This window comes from Gracilinanus agilis, chromosome 1 (genome assembly GCF_016433145.1).
Source record: "Gracilinanus agilis isolate LMUSP501 chromosome 1, AgileGrace, whole genome shotgun sequence".
NCBI lineage: Eukaryota > Metazoa > Chordata > Mammalia > Didelphimorphia > Didelphidae > Gracilinanus > Gracilinanus agilis.
Genome location: NC_058130.1, coordinates 186,393,759 through 186,413,003, shown reverse-complemented (window position 1 = coordinate 186,413,003; position 19,245 = coordinate 186,393,759). Strand labels below are relative to the sequence as shown.

Below are 19,245 nucleotides of genomic sequence, written 5' to 3'. Positions count from 1 at the left end.
CTAGCTGTCCCTGCTTTATGTTCTGGTAAGGTTTTAGAGTCTTATCCTGGCAAAGTATAACAATAGTACACTACTGCTGTTTGTTTAAGTATTTCTATTTATGCATGCTTGTGAATGTTTTATGTAATAGGTTCTTTTTGTGTATGGGACATAAACCTGTTCTTTACCTGATGCATATTGTGTACATTGAGTACCTTTCTGTTTTTCCCCTTGGGGAGCGCTTCACATGAGAGCCCAAACTTAATCTTTAAGTAAACCATCCCTGAGGTGATGGCTGGAAGTTTGGGAAAGGGAGATGAAATTAACAAGCCAAAAAATGTGAGAAAAAGAGTCTGATCTCTCTTCTATGAGGTCAGGATTGTTCTGGTTTGAACTCAGAGAGACCACGCATACATTGGTGGAAGAAGAGGCCTTTAATGGAAAGCAAATAGATACAAAGCCATAGACCCCTAAATACAGCAACAAGTTCTTTATGGTGGCAAAGGGGAACTCTCCATTAGTACCAATGGGATTAGAAGTAGAATCATACTGATGGACATCTATACCTTAGGGAAAGTTGGAAAATTGAATCTCTGATATCTCTGACTATCTACCAGAGAATCTGAGCCCTCACTAGAACATAGGCAATCTTAAATATATATATATATATATATGTATATATATATATATATTTAAATGTTCTATAACCAGAAATGTATAGAGTACTCCTAATGGGGATATTTCCACTCCCAGTGCAGATTCACAATCATTCTGCAGTTCATAGTCTTAGAGTTTCTGGGGGCATTGAAAGGTTATGCAACTTGCCTGGGCTTACACTGGCAAATAGATTCATCACAAAACAAATACCCATATATTATGGACAGTAGCATTAAAAGTAAATGCATTTATTAAAAAAGTAATAAGTAATACCAAAAGTGTTCCTGTGTTTTATCCCTACTTTAATGCTCCAGTGCCCCCTCATGTCCAACAACATTGATTTTTTTAATTTGAAAAATTTTATTTAATTAGTTGATTAAGAATATTTTTCCATGGTGACATGATTCATGTTCTTTCCCTCCCCTCCTCCCACCCCTGACCCGTAGCCAACAAGCAATTTCACCGGTTTTTACATGTGTCATCAATCAAGACCTATTTCGATATTATTGATATTTGCATTAGGGTGATTGCTTAGAATCTACATCCCCAATCATATCCCCATCGAACTATGTGATCAAGCAGTCAACAACATTGATTCTTAGGGGAAAATATTTCTCTGAATACACATTTCTTTTAACAAATTATTTTATTTATTAATTTGTTGGTTACATTAAAATGACCAACTACCTCCCTCCCTAGAAAAGGCTTCATTTGACAAAAATATGCATATATAAAACCACGTCTTATATTCCATTTTATCAATTCTTTCTCTGGATGTAGATATTCACAAGTTATTCTTCAAGCATTATTTCTGTTACTGTATATAATGTTTTATTAGCTCTACTCATTCCATTTTTCATAATTTCATGTAGATCTTTCCATGAATATTTCTAAATACTCTAGAAATTGTAGCCCCAAGTAGTGAGAAATATTTTTATCATGGGAGAAATGAATGCAAAGTAAACTTACCAGCACAGTCTGGCCATTCAGTAGAATATGGAGGTCTCCAGATTCCATCTTCAAAGGCACAGTAATATTTTTCAGCTGATCCTTCAGTAAAATCATAGCCTTCTAGGCAACTTAGTGTGCAGTTAATACCAACACTGTCATTGGTACATATGAAATCTCCATTAACAGGAGTGAATGGAATTTCACAGGGAGAACCTATACAAAAATATACTCTAATTACATACAATTAACTACCATGTAGCATGCACCTACTACGTCCCAAGAACTGTGGCAAGAGATACAAAGTCAAAAACACAGTCCCAGTTCTCAAAGAACTGACTCTACAATGCACAACTAGCAATATTTTTTATCATCCCCCTTCCTCCTCCTTATATGATACTATAAGATTTACAATGTAGAAGTTTAAACACTGAGTCTGAACTTTGCAAAGGGAGGTGGCCTTTTTGCTTTCTTATTGTTCCTATCAAAAGGTTTACATTGAAATGAGAGTTAAAAGTGGAAAAAGATGTTTTGTAAATGTTACTAAAAAGTGGTTCTGCATAGGTAATTGGGTACTGTATGCTCTTAAGGTTAGGAAGAGCTACATGTACTCCTGTGTTGATGGGGATGTTTCTGCAATTCCCTCATTAAAGATGAAAACAATCTGGACAAAAACTATGGCAGAGAAATAAAATTTTCAGGATCTTTCAACCCCTCTTTTCTTCCAACTCAAATAAAGATCATGACAACAAGAATAAGAGAGTATTTGGTGAAATGTTGATGGAAGGCATCTGATGACAAGGAATATTAAAAACCCAGATCTGAACAGTGTCAGTGTTTTGCTTTAAAGCAATATACTTTCTTGCTAATTTTTTTTTTTGCTAAATAGAGTGGGGGAAAAAAAAGCAGACCAGCAGCGATGGGGCAGAGTCAAGATGGCAGAGAATAGGGAGCTTTCCGTTCAAACTCTCCTAACTTTTTTCTTCAAATAACTTTATAATAATGCCTCAAATGGAATACTGGTGTGGCATAACAAACAAAATGTGAGGGTAAGAAATCTGTGGCATTTTTAGATGACTTTTTATTGATATTTTATAACAATTTTTGTTATGAAGATCTATGAAGTACACTTAGTACTCAACAAATACAATTTTAAAAATAATCCAATAAAAACCTTTGATTGCATTAGAATTAGAAATACATCTTTTATGAGGGTAGTGATCTAACTAATATCCAAAGGTTAAAGCAACAATTGGTGGTAGATGGCCTTGCCACTATGCAATAAGGCAAAAAGATATATTTGATGGCTCTATGGCAGGAATTCTAATATTCTTCTTTTTTTTTTAAACCCTTAACTTCTGTGTATTGGCTCTTAGGTGGAAGAGTGGTAAGGGTGGGCAATGGGGGCCAAGTGACTTGCCCAGGGTCACACAGCTGGGAAGTGTCTGCGGCCGGATTTGAACCTAGGACCTCCTGTCTCTAGGCCTGACAGCTGCCCCCAATCCTAATCTTCTTGACAAGTTCCCTTAGTTGAATTTTTTTTTTTACCCTTGTACTTCGGTGTATTGTCTCATAGGTGGAAGATTGGTAAGGGTGGGCAATGGGGGTCAAGTGACTTGCCCAGGGTCACACAGCTGGGAAGTAGTTGAATTTTATCTCAGAAATACACTTTATACTATAGGTGCCAAGTCTGGAAAAACATTTTTTTGTTTTAGAATGGGTGCACATCCTGGATAAATGGATTTCTTTGCCTTGGTGTCCTCAGAATCCACACTTGTCTTCCCCTTAGGCCCACTGGACATTTCTTTGGTAACACAGAATCAGAAATTTATGTGAAAGTTTTATATATATACATATGTGTGTGTATCTGTGACACTGGAATGGAGGTTGGCTAGGTGCAGTATGGCAGAGACATGAAGTATAGGTGGCTTTGGAGGTAGCAATAGCTACAAGTAGCAGCAGTACTTCCTGGGAGCTCTCACTGCCCAAAGATGGTAAGGGGATTGGATCCCTGGTCAAAAAGAGATTAGAAGTGATCACTGGGCTGGCATTGGGCATACAGCTGAATACTATTTGGCAATTCATTACCTATTATCCAGTTACAGGGTAGAGAAGGGTGCTTGTGGCCAAAAGGTATCAAAGACTATTTTTGTGGGGTGGGAATGGAGGTTGGGGGAATCTTCCACATTTAGAACAATGCCTAAGAATAGTAGATACCTAATAAATGTTTGTTGACAACATTCTTATGGGACTGGGTCCTAAGGAGCATACACACCTTTGATGACAACATAAATTTCACATGTCCTGTTATTGCCAGATGGGTCTGTGGCTGTATACTGTACTGTGGTCCTTCCTTGGGGAAAGAGATCTCCTGGGGAATGACTTCTAGTGATAGTTAGCATAGATCCTGGAAACAATAAAGATGAGCAAGAGTAAGAAAAGCATAAGATTTACTGTTTTTTCCCCTTAATATCAGACATGGAAAATATTGTCTCACTACATTTTCTTATTGGAATAAGGGACCTAATAATGACTCTAGGGGGATGTCTAGCATCAAAGTGATTGATACTCATATTGTTATTGTTACCTTACATTCTTTGGCTCATGATACATCTTTCCATTGAATATGTATTAAATACAGGATAGTACATAGCATAATGTAGCATTTTAGTGGTTACAGAAAAAGTAGTTTTTTTAAAGTAAAAGTAGTTAGTGGTTACAGAAAAAGTTGCCCAGTCACTGCCCTTAGGAGTGTACATTTTCTGAGATATTTAATTACTTAACCCAGTTAAGTAGTAGTTCCTATAAAGTAGCATGTACAGGACTTTGGATTCTGTTTAGACAGATGAGGAACTAAGATAATTAAGTGCCTAATTCAGGGTCATACAACTAGTAACTGACTAGGCAGGATTTGAACCCAGGTCTTGACTACAGGTATATTATGTCTATATTGCATCTTCAATGGCTACATACACACCTTCTCCAGTTTTTATTATATAATCCATTTGTATCTATTCATCTTCTGTGACTCATCCAAGTTTCCCCTTAAATTGTCCACAAAGGATCTCTCCAATATACTTGAAGCTTTTCTCTAGATCTCTAAAGAGTGGGCTACATGGTCTATTCATTAGTTATCCTTCATTCAATCTACATGACCCAGCTTTCATCTTTGTATAATCAAATATATCTGAAGACATCCTTTTGCTCTTTCTTGTATGTAGTACTTTCTAGCCTGTTCATGCCTGCCATGTGACTGCAATGTACCTCCTCCTCACTTCAGCTTCTTGGTATCCCAAGTTTCCTTCATGACTGAGACTAAGCACCATTTTCTAAATGAAATTTTCTAAATGAAATTTTTTTCTAATTCTCCCAAATGCTTGTGGACCCAAGTTGCTTTTGTAATAGGATATAGACATTGTCTATTGGAGCAAAGAAGTCCTTAGCTTCCTTACTATTTATTTAACTCCCTGGATAATTGCCCTAAACCCTTAGGCAGATTGGAACCCAACAATAATTTAAAGATTAGCTATCTACATAATGTCTCTCCAGATTGAAAGAAGCTCCTTTTTTTCACTTTCTTTCATCTTTGTCTTTGTATTCCAAGCATCAAATATACCACCTGGCAAATAATTGGTATTTAATATTTATTGCCTCTCCACTGACTTTTGGGTACAAATGGCACTCATGTTGTATTACTTAGAAAAAAAAATGTCAGCATTATAAAATCAAAGAATGGCAGATTAAGAAGAGGATTTAGAGATTACCTGGTTTCATCTCTTCATTTTATAATCAAAGAAATAGTCCCAAGCAGGCAAAGCAAACTGTCAAAAGTGACATAGCATATCACTGGAAAAGGCTGGGTATGGACACCCAACACACTGAATTCATTCTAAAGCCACTGGTCTTTTTACTGTGCCACATTACATCAATGTGTTTTTCCATCATTTCTTGTAGTTGTTATTGACTCTAAGATAACAATTACCATTTGTTTTCTACTTCCTAGTTCTGTTTACTATACTAACACAAATGATAATGTATTTTAATTAAAAATAAAATGATCGTTTCCTTACCTGAGTTATCTGAGAACTGAGGTTCATCCCAGGTTGCTGCATACTCATTCTTGGGGCCCTGGATTGGAGGTGGGGATCGGCATCTATCAATGACAGGTGGTTCTACATCTAAAGAACATGAAAGCATAAAGAGAAACTAAATACTGAATGGGCTATCCACAGCTCCAAATTAAAGAAAGAGTGGAATAGCCATGAGGAAGAATGGAAACCTACACATGTCTCATGCAACGAATTCCTATATCCTCCTGGACACCATGGATCCTGTTTTTCCCTTTGTATTTAGTGGGAATTATTTTAGCCAAATGGTGGGCACATTGTTTCTGCTTAAAGAAAGACCACTGGGAGGTACCTTGGCAGTGTAGCCTTCCTTAACAGTAGAATTGCAATATTCATTTAAAGGAAGTAACTAGGTAACTATAGCTATGGCAATTGTAAATAATCATAATAATCATAATAATTATGCAATTATTTTAAGTCATTAATACAATGATAATATCAACAATTTTGGGGTTATTAATTGTTCATTAATATGATATATTTATTATTAATTATTAAAGCACACCAGAGCTATAGAGTTTACAAAGAGTTTTCCTCAGAGCAACTTGTGAAGTAGATAATATAAGGTTGAGGAAACTGAGGCTCAGGGACCTTAAGGGATTTGCCCAGGATGATATCACTATTAATTGTTGTAGTACATAAGACTATCTGTACATACAATCAAAGGATTCTAAGACCCTTAGTAGACTCAAAATTAGAGCCAAATAGAGGCCAACCTTTTTGTCTTAGGGATGAGGATCATCAGGTACAAGATATGAACTCAGGTATTTTGATGACAGAGACAGTGTTCCATTTCAGATAAACTGTTAGAGTTCTAGGAACTCAAACTCATGGCACACAGGCTGCTTGGGCTGATGTATAGCCCCCCTAAGGCATATCATGCAGTCCTTTGTAACTTTGTGCAGATAATTATGTCACTGGATTAACAATTTTCATGAAGATAAAATGTTTTGGGGCGAGGAGAAGGTCCATATTTCATTTTTTCACAGGGTGAAGGGAATCTTTGGCATAGACTCTCTACAGATGGGACAAATGACACATTTACAGTTTCTCTGAATCCTGAATCTTTCATTGCTTTGTCATAGGTTGTGGGTGGGCAGGGCTGCAGCAATTCTGAAGCAACCAGTAGACTTTTGGGTGCTACATGTAGTCAGGTCCCTTATAGTTTGCATGTCCCTCCTCTATTTGTGACCCATTGAATCAGTATTGGGAGTCTTGTAGAAGTATAGACAATTGAATGAGTTTGCAGAGGCCAACTATACGCAAACAAGAATTCTCTGGAAAACATAAATGGTAAAAGGGTATCCAATTTTGTTGGAGGGTCACTATTAACAGGGATGCTACTATCTCCCTACATAGCCTATTCCACTTTTAGATACCTCTAACTTGTGGACATGTTTTGTTGCTTTTCAGTGATCTAAGTGTCAGATTCAGAGATTAGACAGGGTTTTAGAAGTCAACTAGCCCAACAATGGGGTAGCAAATTGGAATGGTAGATAGAGTGCTGGATCTAGAGTCAAGAAGATTCATCTTCCTGAGACTAGATATGAACTCAGACACTTAACAACTGTGTGACCCAGGCAAATAATTTAACCCTGTTTGTCTCAGTTCTTCACCTATAAAATAAACTGAAGGAAATGGCAAACCACTCCAGTATGCTTGCCAAGAAAATTTCAAAAAAGGTCATGAAGAGTTGAACCTGATTCTCAGAATATAACAACAGTCCAACCTTCCTCACTTTATAGAAAAAGAAAGTGAGATGCAGAAGGTTCCAGTTACATGCCCAATGACACCCAGTTGGTAAATATCAGAGCTAGGACTTGAATCTGGGTCCTGCCAATACTCTTCACTTATCCCCCAACCCCAAGGTCAAATATAACTGTCAACTTTTATGTCAGGCATCAGTCATTATCCTCACTAAAAGGAAAGATACTATATATAGGTTGGTGATTTTTTTGTATTATTAGTTGGATCTTATGAATATGAAACCAAACTTTATGACCCTGTGATTGTTTATTATTACCATACCTCCTCCCAGTGGTCACTATTTCATAAAGACATTTAATGATTAACAAGTTAAATCAACCAGTGGCAAAATGAATGAAACTGATCTTCTATACTTTCCTAGCAAACTGGTTATTTTCTTTCCTGAATGGCTTCTGTTTCCAAAGTATTCTAAAACTAGAGCCTAAATCCCTAAAACATATCAAACAAATATTAGCCAGACATGCATAAAAGCAGAAAAATCCATACAATTAATTATCAGAAATACTCAGAGGCTCATTTTCTGAGATTGCGATGGATCCATACTCTAACAGACATGGATACTTCCCTACTGAACCATGATAGCAACCATTGCCCCTAGACCTTTTCATCTTGTCTGTTGTTTCTTCATATTTTCAATAAAATTTTCCATAGTAGGTCTATATAATGTGGCAGTTTTTAAAAGGCATGAATACGATCCTTTCCCTCCTCTCTCTCTCTAAAACTCTCCAACAAAGTCATGTTGGTTCAACATTTTAAAAATGAAATATGAAGTCAAGGTAGTAGATCCCTTTTCTCTAATCAGCAGCAGTGGCACTACTATGGAATCAAGTCAGTCTAAGGCTGAAGTTAGCAAGAGCACAGGCTTAAGTGCCTACCCTGCTCTATGAGGTGGATAGCTCGATCCACTTATTTGAATGAAAGAAGCATCATAGCTGCACTCTAGGTCTTTGTCTTAAATTGGGCCAGTGTCCAGCTATGTATTCAAGCCTACTGCAAACTCATCCACATTCCAAGTTGATGACCATGGAGCTAATTTTCTTTCCATATGGGAAACATAAGAACTTTGGCAGGTCTTCCATAGAACTGCATTTCAGAGCTTGTCAGTAAATTATTTTAAAATGAATCAAAGCCAAGGTATTTTCCACACCCTAAATGAAAATATAAATTTTAGTTTTGGAGTTAAAACTAATAAGGAATTAGTTGCTTACAAAAATTATCGGATTTTTGACTTGGGTCACTTGTGGGCTGGACAGATGAGTGAATTCATCAGTATCAAAAAGGAAATTTTCATAAGGGAATTTACACTGATGGTGATTCTGTAACTTGAAGTGCCTCTGGAATTGTCTCGATCAATAGTCAATGAATGGTTAAGAGGCTTGGTCTTAGTCACACAATTAATATATGTCAGAGTTTCAACTCAAGTTTCCATATTCTATCCAGTACTATATGCTTTTTTCTATTGTTATCAAAAACCATGATCTATAGGATAGAGATAGATTTCTACCTTTACCTTCGTTATCACATTATTGTAAGAAATATTTTTTAATCACAAATCAAAAACTTTAATTAAAAAAATAGCCACATAACCTGTGACAACCTAGTATACAGACATGGTAAATTTTCATAATCTTATGATATGAATGCTATGGCTTGTCTCATTTTTAGGAAGGCTGAGATTCATCGTAACAAGAAAAAAAGAGAAATGAGAAATAGGTTCTAGGCCACTTTTAGAACTTCATCCAAATATTTCTGAAGAAGACTTACCAATAACCTTGACATTGAATGTACAACGGGCCTGGTTTCTGGACTGGTCAACTGCTGTATATGTGATAGCAACCTCTCCAATTGGGAAAAGGTAAGGTGGTGTAAAAGCTGGAGTAACGTGAATCGATACCTTTTGGAAATAAGTAAGGGTTTTTTTTTCTTCATATTTAAAGTCAACACTGAGAGTATAAGGTATTTTTAAAAGACATAATTTAATATACTATAAATTCATTGTGTTTGGTTTCAACTAAAATTTGAATTGTGAAAAAATAGGTATGTTTTAAACATTCTTGTTAAAATTTTCTGTCAGAACATCCATTTTGAGAAATAATCCCATTTTGCACTTATGTGGAATATTTTCCCTAAGAGCTAAAGGTGATAATTAAGATAAATCTTTACTGTTCCAAGTGCTTAGGTTTTATCATATTTATTTTACAAAAATGAAGATCTGAGGTTGCTTAGAACATTGAGATATAGACATATACACACATATATATTCATTTGCATTTAACTACACATACATAAACACAAACTATATATATATATATTACATATAAATTGTTCTTAAAAATCACAAAGCAAATAAAAAGTAACAAAACAGATGAGAAAATTGACCTTCCAAAATATAACAACTCACTTTCATGTTCTAATTCCCATTTGACTTAAAAACAAGAGCAACAAAAGAATATCCACTGATAAATCTACACAATTTATTTCAAAGCAAACAGTGTATGGTACAATCCCCAAAAGACAAACCTTTCCTGAAAAGTAGGCTGACATTACCATGAAAGTGTATCTAATTGCATATATGAATGCAAAGTGGAGTTGAAGCCTCTTTTTTTCTTTCCTTCAAAATGTGTGTTACCAGAACAGATTCCAAGGGTACCTCTTGAGGTACATGTTTAAATTTCTGGATGAATTGCTAAATTAATATCTGACAGATTGTTCCAAATAATTACATGTAAAATGCTGTATTTTTGTCATAAAAATGTGCCAAATCATTTTTGCTTTATATGCTTTACAAATGAAGAAATGAGAGGATTTCTAAAATTATTTAAACCTCTGTTTAGACATCTCTAAGGTCTCTTTTCAGAGCTTTAAACCTTGGCAGAGATCAAAACTTCCCTAACAAAATAATCTCACTGGAAGGTAGAATAATTTGTTATGAAAAAATAGAAAAGAATATTCTATCCTTTAGAATAATAACAAGCTGGAATAAGATAGAAAATTCATTAAGATAAGTTGTAAATTTATAATCTCAATTGGAGGTTTCAACCCACTAACTCAAAAAGATCATTTTTCTTTCAGAGAATGCACCAAAACTTATGTATGACCTATGCATGTCATGAAAATAGTAGACAAATAAAAGAACATGTGTAGGTGATTTAGAATAATATGAAAAAGGAGTTCATATTTATACATATATCTTACCTCTTCACCAGAGTTGTCTTTTGCCACTGGTACAACCCAAGTAATATTAGCAGAGTCTTGCTGTTCTAGGGTCTTGGCTTCAATGTCTTTAGGACAGGTGATTTGAGGAACCTCCACATCTGACTCAGAAAAATATATTAAAAATATATGTATATATAAATATATTGATTCATAATTTGATTCATTCATTATTAAAGACTTGAGCTGATTCATAAACTCATAAATTCACAAACTCATAAATGCACCTCTGATATAAAACACATTGTGGGGGCAGCTAGGTGCCTCAGTGGATGGAAACTCAGGTCTGTAGCTGAGAGGACCTAGCTTCAAATATGGTCCAAGACACTTCCTCACTATGTAACCCTGGGTAAGTTACTTTATCCCACTGCCTAAGCCTTACTGCTTTTCTGCCTTGGAACCAATACACAGTAATTGCTCTAAGACAGAAGACAATGCCTTTACCATAAGTCCCTCAGAATTGTCCTGGGTCACTGCATTGCTGCCAGTACAGAAGTCCATTACACATTCAATTTTACCACAGTGTATCAGTCTGTGTGTAGAATGTTCTTCTGGCTCTGCTACTTTCACTCTAAATCAATTCCTGGAGGTTTTTCCAGTTCATATGGAATACTTCCAGTTCATTATTCCTTTGAGCACAATAGTATTCCATCACCAGCATATACCACAATTTGTTCAGTCATTCCCCAATTGAAGGACATACCCTCATTTTCCAGTTTTTTGCCACCACAAAAAGTGTGGCTATAAATATTTTTGTACAAGTCTGTTTATCTATGATCTCTTTGGGGGTACAAATCCAGCAATGCTATAGCTGGATTGAAGGGCAGGCAGTCTTTTAGAGCTCTTTGGGCTTAGTTCCAAATTGCCATCCAGAATGGTTGGATCAGTTCACAACTCCACCAGCAATGCATTAATGTCCCAATTTTGCCACATCCCCTCCAACATTCATTACTCTCCCCTTCTATCATTTCAGCCAATCTTCTAGGTGGTAGGTGGTACCTCAGAGTTCTTTTGATTTGCATTTCTCTAATTATTAGAGATTTAGAACACTTTCTCATGTGCTGATTAATAGTTTTGATTTTTTAATCTGAAAATTGCCTATTCATGTCCCTTGCCAATTTATCAATTGGGCAGTGGCTTGATTTTTTATACAATTGATTTAGCTCCTTGTAATTAGACCCCTGTCAGAGTTTTTGTTATAAAGATTTTTTCCCCAGTTTGTTGTTTCCATTCTGATTTTGGTTGCATTGTTTTTGTTTGTACAAAACCTTTTAAATTTAATATAACCAAAATTATTTATTTTGCATTTTGTAATTTTTTCTAACTCTTGGTTGGTTTTAAAATTTTCCCTTTCCCATAGATCTGACAAGTATACTATTCTGTGTTTACATAATTTACTTATAGTTTCCTTCATTATGTTCAAGTCATTCACTCATTCTGAATTTATCTTGGTGTAGGGTGTGAGATATTGATCTAAACCTAATCTCTCCCATATTGTTTTCCAATTTTCCCAGCAGTTTTTGTCAAATAGCGGATTTTTGTCCCAAAAGTTGGGCTCTTTGGGTTTAACATACACTGTCTTACTGGCAACACTTACCCAAAGTCTATTCCACTGATCCTCCCTTCTGTCTCTTAACCAGTACCATATCTTTTTGATGACTGCTGCTTTATAGTATAGTTTAATATCTGGTACTGCTAGGCCCCGTTCCTTCACATTTTTTCATTATTTCCCTTGATATTCTTGATCTTTTGTTCTTCCAAATGAACTTTGTTATATTTTTTCTAATGCAGTAAAAAAGATTTTTTGTAGTTTGATAGGTATGGCACTAAATAGGTAAATTAATTTGGGTAGAATGGTCATTTATATTATGTTAGCTCATCCTACCCATGAGCAATCAATGTGTAGAAATAGGAGAGGATACCAAAATGTTGGGGAATACACAACTGATAATTATAACTCTGAATGTGAATAGGATGAAGTCGTCCATAAAATGGGAAGCAAATAGCAGAGTGGATTAGAAACCAAAATCCTACCATATGTTATTTATAAGAAACACATATGAGGTGGGTAGACATACACAGGTTTAAGGTAAAGGGCTGGAGCAAAATCTTTTGGGCTTCAAATGAGAAAAAGAAGGCAAGAGTGGCAATCATGATTTCTGACAAAGCCAAACTAAAAATAGATATGATTAAAAGAGATGGGGAAGGTTATTACATCCTGATAAAAGGCAGTATAGACAATGAGGAAATAATAGTACTCAATATGTATGCACCAAATGGCATAGCAGCCAAATTCCTAAATGAGAAACTGGAAGAGCTCAAGAAGGAAATAGACAGTAAAACCATACTAGTGGGAGATATAAATATTCCTCTTTCAGAACTAGATAAATCAAACCAAAAAATAAATAAGAAAAAGATAAGAGATGTGAATGAAATCCTAGAAAAATTAGATTTAATAGATATGTAGAGAAAAATAAATAGGGACAGAAAGAAATACACCTTCTTTTCAGCTGCACATGATACATTCACAAAGATTGACCATGTAATAGGGCATAGAAACATTGCAAACAAATGCAAAAGAGCAGAAATAATAAATGTAACCTCAGATCATAATGCAATAAAAAGAATAATTAGTAAGGGCACCTAGACAGGCAAATCAACAACTAATTGGAAATTAAATAATATGATTCTCCAAAACCAGTTAGTTAAAGAAGAAATCATATAAACAATCAATAATTTCATTGAAGAGAATGACAATGATGAGACATCCTACCAAACTCTGTGGGATGCAGCTAAGGCAGTACTTAGGAGGAAATTTATATCCTTGAGTGCATATATTAACAGATTAGTGTTATAAAATAAGAGATTGAGATGGTATCTTTTATACTTATAATAGGCTAGTTATTATATTGTTGTTATTAATCTGAGGAAGCTGTGATTTGGTTCCTCTGATGGTTGGTGTAGGGACGCCTGTGTCCTGCCACTCAGGTGGATGTTATAAAAACTGCTCTTCTTTATAACAGTGCCCAGGCAGGATCCCTAAAGGTCAGTGGATGAGTGACCATTTCAGGTCCCACCTGGGTTTGATTGATTATTAGTATTGGGCTCTATTAGCCTTGGATAATGTTCAGCTGACTGTGTTTCTCCCTCCCCAGAGTGGTGATGGAATAACAACTCCAGGTAGGTACTTAATAAAATTTATCTATCTTGTTAAAAAGGAAAAGGAATGATCAGGAACGGATTGGGAATAGGAGGCCCTGTCACTAAGTAATCTATGACACAAATCCCTCAGGACTGTAGGTGGTCCAGTAATGCTGGGCTCTTGTTCTTTACCTCCTCTGGCTCTGCCTGGCCACGGCCAAAGCAGAGTAAGCAATCTCTTTTGATGACATAACTATTGATGATATCGCTCTCAGCTTCTTACTGCTAGTTGTTGTGCCAGTTTTACAGCCTTCAGGAATATACCACCCTTACCACCCTCTTCTTCTTTTCCTACCCACTTTCTGGTTTGCCCCTCCCACCCCCTGGCCTGGGATACATAAATATAGAGATGGTTTAAATGCCAAATATCTAGGGGGAATTCAGATAGAATCAGAGGATTCATGGTCAGACCCACAGGTCAATCAATGTTCAAGATCAATTTGATGTTTTAGTCAAGGATTTCAGGTCAAGGCTTTTAAACCAAAAGCAAAGGGTCCCAAAATCAAAAAGCCCCCCTCAGAAGTCTCTCAGGTATTTATACCCTCTCTGGCCAACTGCCTTTTTTCCCTCATGGCCTCTGAGAACATTCCAAAGTCTCTAACTGTCATCAACTGTCAATCAAGGTGTGACTCTCAACTCCCAGAGCATGAATAAGACATTAGAGAGGGCAAAGATCAATGAACTGGGCATGCTAATTAAAAAACTAGAAAGGACACAAATTAAAAATCCCCAGCTAAAGACCAAATTAGAGATTATAAAAATTAAAGGAGAAATCAATAAAATTGAAAGTAAAAGAACTATTGAATTAATAAATAAGACTAGGAGCTGGTACTTTGAAAAAACAAACAAAATCAACAAAGTTCTGGTCAATCTAATTTAAAAAAGGAAAGAAGAAAACCAAATCATCATTATCAAAGATGAAAAGGGAGACCTCACCTCTAATGAAGAGGAAGTCAAGGCAATCATTAAAAACTATTTTGCCCAATTATATGGCAATAAATATAGCAATCTAGGTGAGATGGATGAATATTTACAAAAATATAAATTGCCTAGATTTACAGTAGAAGAAATAGAATACTTAAATAATCCCATATCAGAAAAAGAAATTTAACAAGCCATCAAAGAACTCCCTAAGAAAAAATCCCTAGAACCACATGGATTAACAAGTGAATTCTATCAAACCTTCAAAGAGCAACTAATTCCAATACTATACAAACTATTTGACATAATAAGCAAAGAAGGAGTTCTACCAAACTCCTTTTATGATACAAATATGGTACTGATCCCAAAGCCAGAACAAAAACAGAGAAAGAAAACTACAGACCAATCTCCTTAATGAACATAGATGCGAAAATCTTAAAGAGAATACGAGCAAAAAGACTCCAGCATGTGATCATGAGGGTTATCCATCATGATCAGGTGTGATTTATACCAGGAATGCAAGGATGGTTCAATATAAGAAAAACCAGTCACATAATTGACCATATCAAGAAGCAAACCAACAAAAATCACATGATTATCTCAATAGATGCTGAAAAGGCCTTTGACAAAATATAACATTCATTCCTATTGAAAACACTAGAAAGTATAGGAATAGAAGGTCCTTTCCTAAAAATAATAAACAGTATATATCTAAAACCATCAACAAACATCATATGCAATGGGGATAAATTAGAAGCCTTTCCAATAAGATCAGGCATGAAACAAAGATGCCCACTATCACCTCTATTATTTAACATAGTACTAGAAACACTAGCAGTTGCAATTAGAGAAGAAAAAGAAATTGAAGGTATTAAAATAGGCAATGATGAGACTAAGCTATCACACTTTGCAGATGATATGATGGTCTACTTAAAAATTCTAGAAAATCAACTAAAAAAGCTAATAGAAATAATCAACAACTTTAGCAAAGTCGCAGGAAACAAAATAAATGCACATAAATCATCAGTGTTTCTATATATTTCCAACACATCACAGCAACAAGAGTTAGAAAGAGAAACACCATTTAAAATCACCCTAGACAATATAAAATACTTAGGAATCTATCTACCAAAAAACACAGGAATTATACGAACACAACTATTAAACAATTAAAACTAGATCTAAACAATTGGAAAAACATTGAAGGCAATGCCTTAAAAAATAAATAAAACACATTGTGCTAGATTCTGGAGGTAACCAAGGTAAACACTGAAGAATCTTTCTGATCAGCTGTGAAAGACTTAGTTACTCTCAGCTGTACAATGATCTGGGAGAATTCTGAGGGATTTATGACAAAGAATGCTATCCACCTCTAGAGAAAGAAGTGTTAGAGAGGGAGTGCAGATCAAGACATGGGATTTTCACTTTAGTTTATTTGGATTTTTATTTTGGGGTTTTGGTTCTATATGTTTGCTCTCTTAAAAAAGTGAAAAATATAGAAATATATTTTGTATCATACATCTATAATCCAGAATGGACTGCTTAACAGCTCTGGGAAGGGAGAAGAAAGGGAGAGAAGAAGATAATTTGGATCATATAACTTCAGAAAACTTATGTGGAAATTGTTATTACAAGTATAAATAAATAAATTAATAATTCTTGCCCAAAAGACAGTGTAGCAAGGGATTGAAAAATGAGTAGAGAGGAAGAGATTTTAATAAGTAGAGGTGATTCTGGGAGTTTCACATTGAAAAGGAGAGCTATCGTTAGGATTATGGCTTGAGGAGATGACATGATCAGGTGAAAAAAATTTATTTCAAGATAAAACTGACTTGATCATGTTTGTAGGCAACAGCAAAGGAGCTAATGTGTCAGGATAGAATTGAAGATGAGAGAGAGGACATGCTTAATTGAGACAAGTTCCAAGAAAAAATAAGAAGATATGGGCTTGAAGACATTAGAAGAGGTGTTAGTATGCTTAAAAAGGACCCCATCTTGCTTGGGGACTGGAACAAGAGGAGCACGGATACTTATGGAAGGAAAAGAATTATGTAAGGAAATAAACATTTATTTAGTGTTTCATATGTGCTAAGTATTTCACTATATTATCTTGTTTGATCCTTACAACATCCCTGGAAGATAGGTGTGATGGTGATGATGATGAGTGTTACTACTACTAAACTTGATATTGTTGTTCAATTGTTTTAGTCATGTTGACTCTTGGTGACTCCATTTGGGGTTTTCTTGGCAATGACACTGGAGTGGTTTGCCATTTCCTTTTGCAGCTCATTTAACAGGGAAGGAAACTGAGGGTTAAGTGACTTGCTCAGAGTGATCTAGCTAGCAAAATATTTGAAGCTAGATTTGAACTCGGGAAGATGAGTCAAATTCCTAGCCCAGGGTTACTGTACCAACTAGCTGCCCCATTACTCCTACTAGCTACCATTTATATAACTACTAGCTACCATTTATTTAACCAACTATAGTCCAGGCACTGCGCTAAACACTTTATAAATATTATCTTGATTAATCCTCACAACAACCCTGAGAGGTAGGTACTATTGCTATCCCTATTTTATAGTAGAGGGAAATGAGCCCAAGAGAGGTTAAAAAAGATTTGTCTAGGTTCATACAGCTAGTAAATATCTGGGGCCAGATTTGAACCTAGGTCCTCTGGACTTCAGGCCTGGCACTCTATCCACTGTATTATCTAGCTGCCCCAACAATATTAGTTCCTTAAAAGTATTGGCAAGAGAAAGATAGGGAGAAAGTTATCTTCTCAATTCTCTTTCCTTTCCTCACATTAAGATATAAACTACTTGGGGTATAGGATTATTTTAGATTTTGTGTTTTATGTCAATCACCTAGCAGTACAGTGCCTTTTCTTAATTTAAATTTTAAAAAATTTTATTTTAAAATATTTTTCCATGTTTCCATGATTCATTTTTCTTTCCCTCTACTCTTTACTCCCCCCTCCCAGAGCTGATAAGCAATTCAACTGGGTTACTACAGTGTCTTGCAGATAACATATAAATAATAAAATCTTTTTTGATTAATTTCAATTTCTAGGTAGAAAGGTAATTACTTTTTTTAATATCTGAAAAAAGCATGGAATAGTGGATAGAGAAACAGGACAGAAGACCTGGTTTCAAATTCTGCCTGTGACCAAACTGGCTTTGTGGCTCTGGACAAGTCATTTAACTTCTCAGAGTTTCAGGCAATTCACTAAAGGCTGTAAAATTGAGGAATTGTTTGTCATTTGGTTGTTTCTGCTGTATCCCTATTTGGGATTTTCTTGGCAAAGATACTGAGGTGGTTTGCGTTTTCCTTTTCCAGCATATTTTACAGATGAGGAAATTGAGACAAAGGGAGTTAAATAACTTGCCTAACACAGGCACTAAGTGGTTGAGAATGGATTTAAACTCAGGTCTCCTTGACTCCAGGATTGAAGCTCTATCCATTGAGCTATATAACTGCCACAGAGAATAGTTATTGATCTCCATTTGGTAAACTTAATCACAGAAATTCCCTACATCCGTGAAATCATATCTGGCCAAAAATGCATGTAGAAATATTCAGATACATCAAAGGAATGTACAATCTGCAAATCTATGCCAATGAAAAAAATAATTTAAAGAACAAATTGCAATTAGAATTCCAGTGCAAATTATGTCAGTGATTGGTCATGTAACCATTAGTGATCACAGGTGGAAAAGAATGGACTCATGGTGGAATTTTAATATCTTATTTTAGTTTGTCAAACTTTTCAAGAGTATTTAGGTTAATGCAAATTGCCACTTGAGAGTTTTCATAGGAGCATAGTTCTGGAAGTTACCTCAAGGGTCAGTTAAGACACCCTGTATCATCAGAAGTGAGAATTTAGGGGTCCACAGAGCTTAAAGTCACCTAAAAAGCAAATGGGATTGTATAATAAAGTGGAATTTGAATTCTGGTCCCTCTGAATCCAAATCTTTCTGTTATACTCCATTGTTTCCCACTCCCATACAGTTTATTTATTTTTCAAGGCCTGAAAAATGTTCAAGATAAACAAATTCCTCAAAGAACAGGTGTCAGTGTTGACTCAGAATTACAAAATCACAACCCTGTATCCGACAAATAATTCCTTCCTCACATGTGATGGAGACAAGATCTCTGTAGTTTCCCATCACTCTGACAGCCAATCCTCCATGCAGAGAGTGAAGCCAATGTTATTTGAATCATTAGCTTATCTGGTTAATTTTAAAAAATAATATTTTATTTTTCTCCCAATTACATGTAAAAACAATTCATATTTGGCAATTTTAAAAAAAATTTGACCCCAGACTAGAGCATCTCTTCCAAATACTTTATGAATTATATTTGGTTACTAATCTAAATTACAGTTTTAGAAACTAAATGGTCTCCAAGCTCACCAGCAAGGAAGAGGAGAAGC

At 35.4% G+C, this 19,245-nt stretch overlaps 1 protein-coding gene across 1 annotated transcript in view; it reads right to left on the bottom strand.

Moving 5' to 3' along the window:
* SVEP1 (sushi, von Willebrand factor type A, EGF and pentraxin domain containing 1) overlaps positions 1-19,245 on the bottom strand; it is a 350,045-nt gene that overhangs the window by 152,485 nt on the left and 178,315 nt on the right. Inside the window, exons 8-12 of the mRNA XM_044678439.1 lie at positions 10,674-10,792; positions 9,243-9,372; positions 5,655-5,762; positions 3,860-3,991; positions 1,606-1,800 (exon numbers count right to left, since the gene is read on the bottom strand). Coding sequence (XP_044534374.1) covers positions 1,606-1,800; positions 3,860-3,991; positions 5,655-5,762; positions 9,243-9,372; positions 10,674-10,792 — 684 coding nt within the window. The remainder of the gene's footprint in view (positions 1-1,605; positions 1,801-3,859; positions 3,992-5,654; positions 5,763-9,242; positions 9,373-10,673; positions 10,793-19,245) is intronic.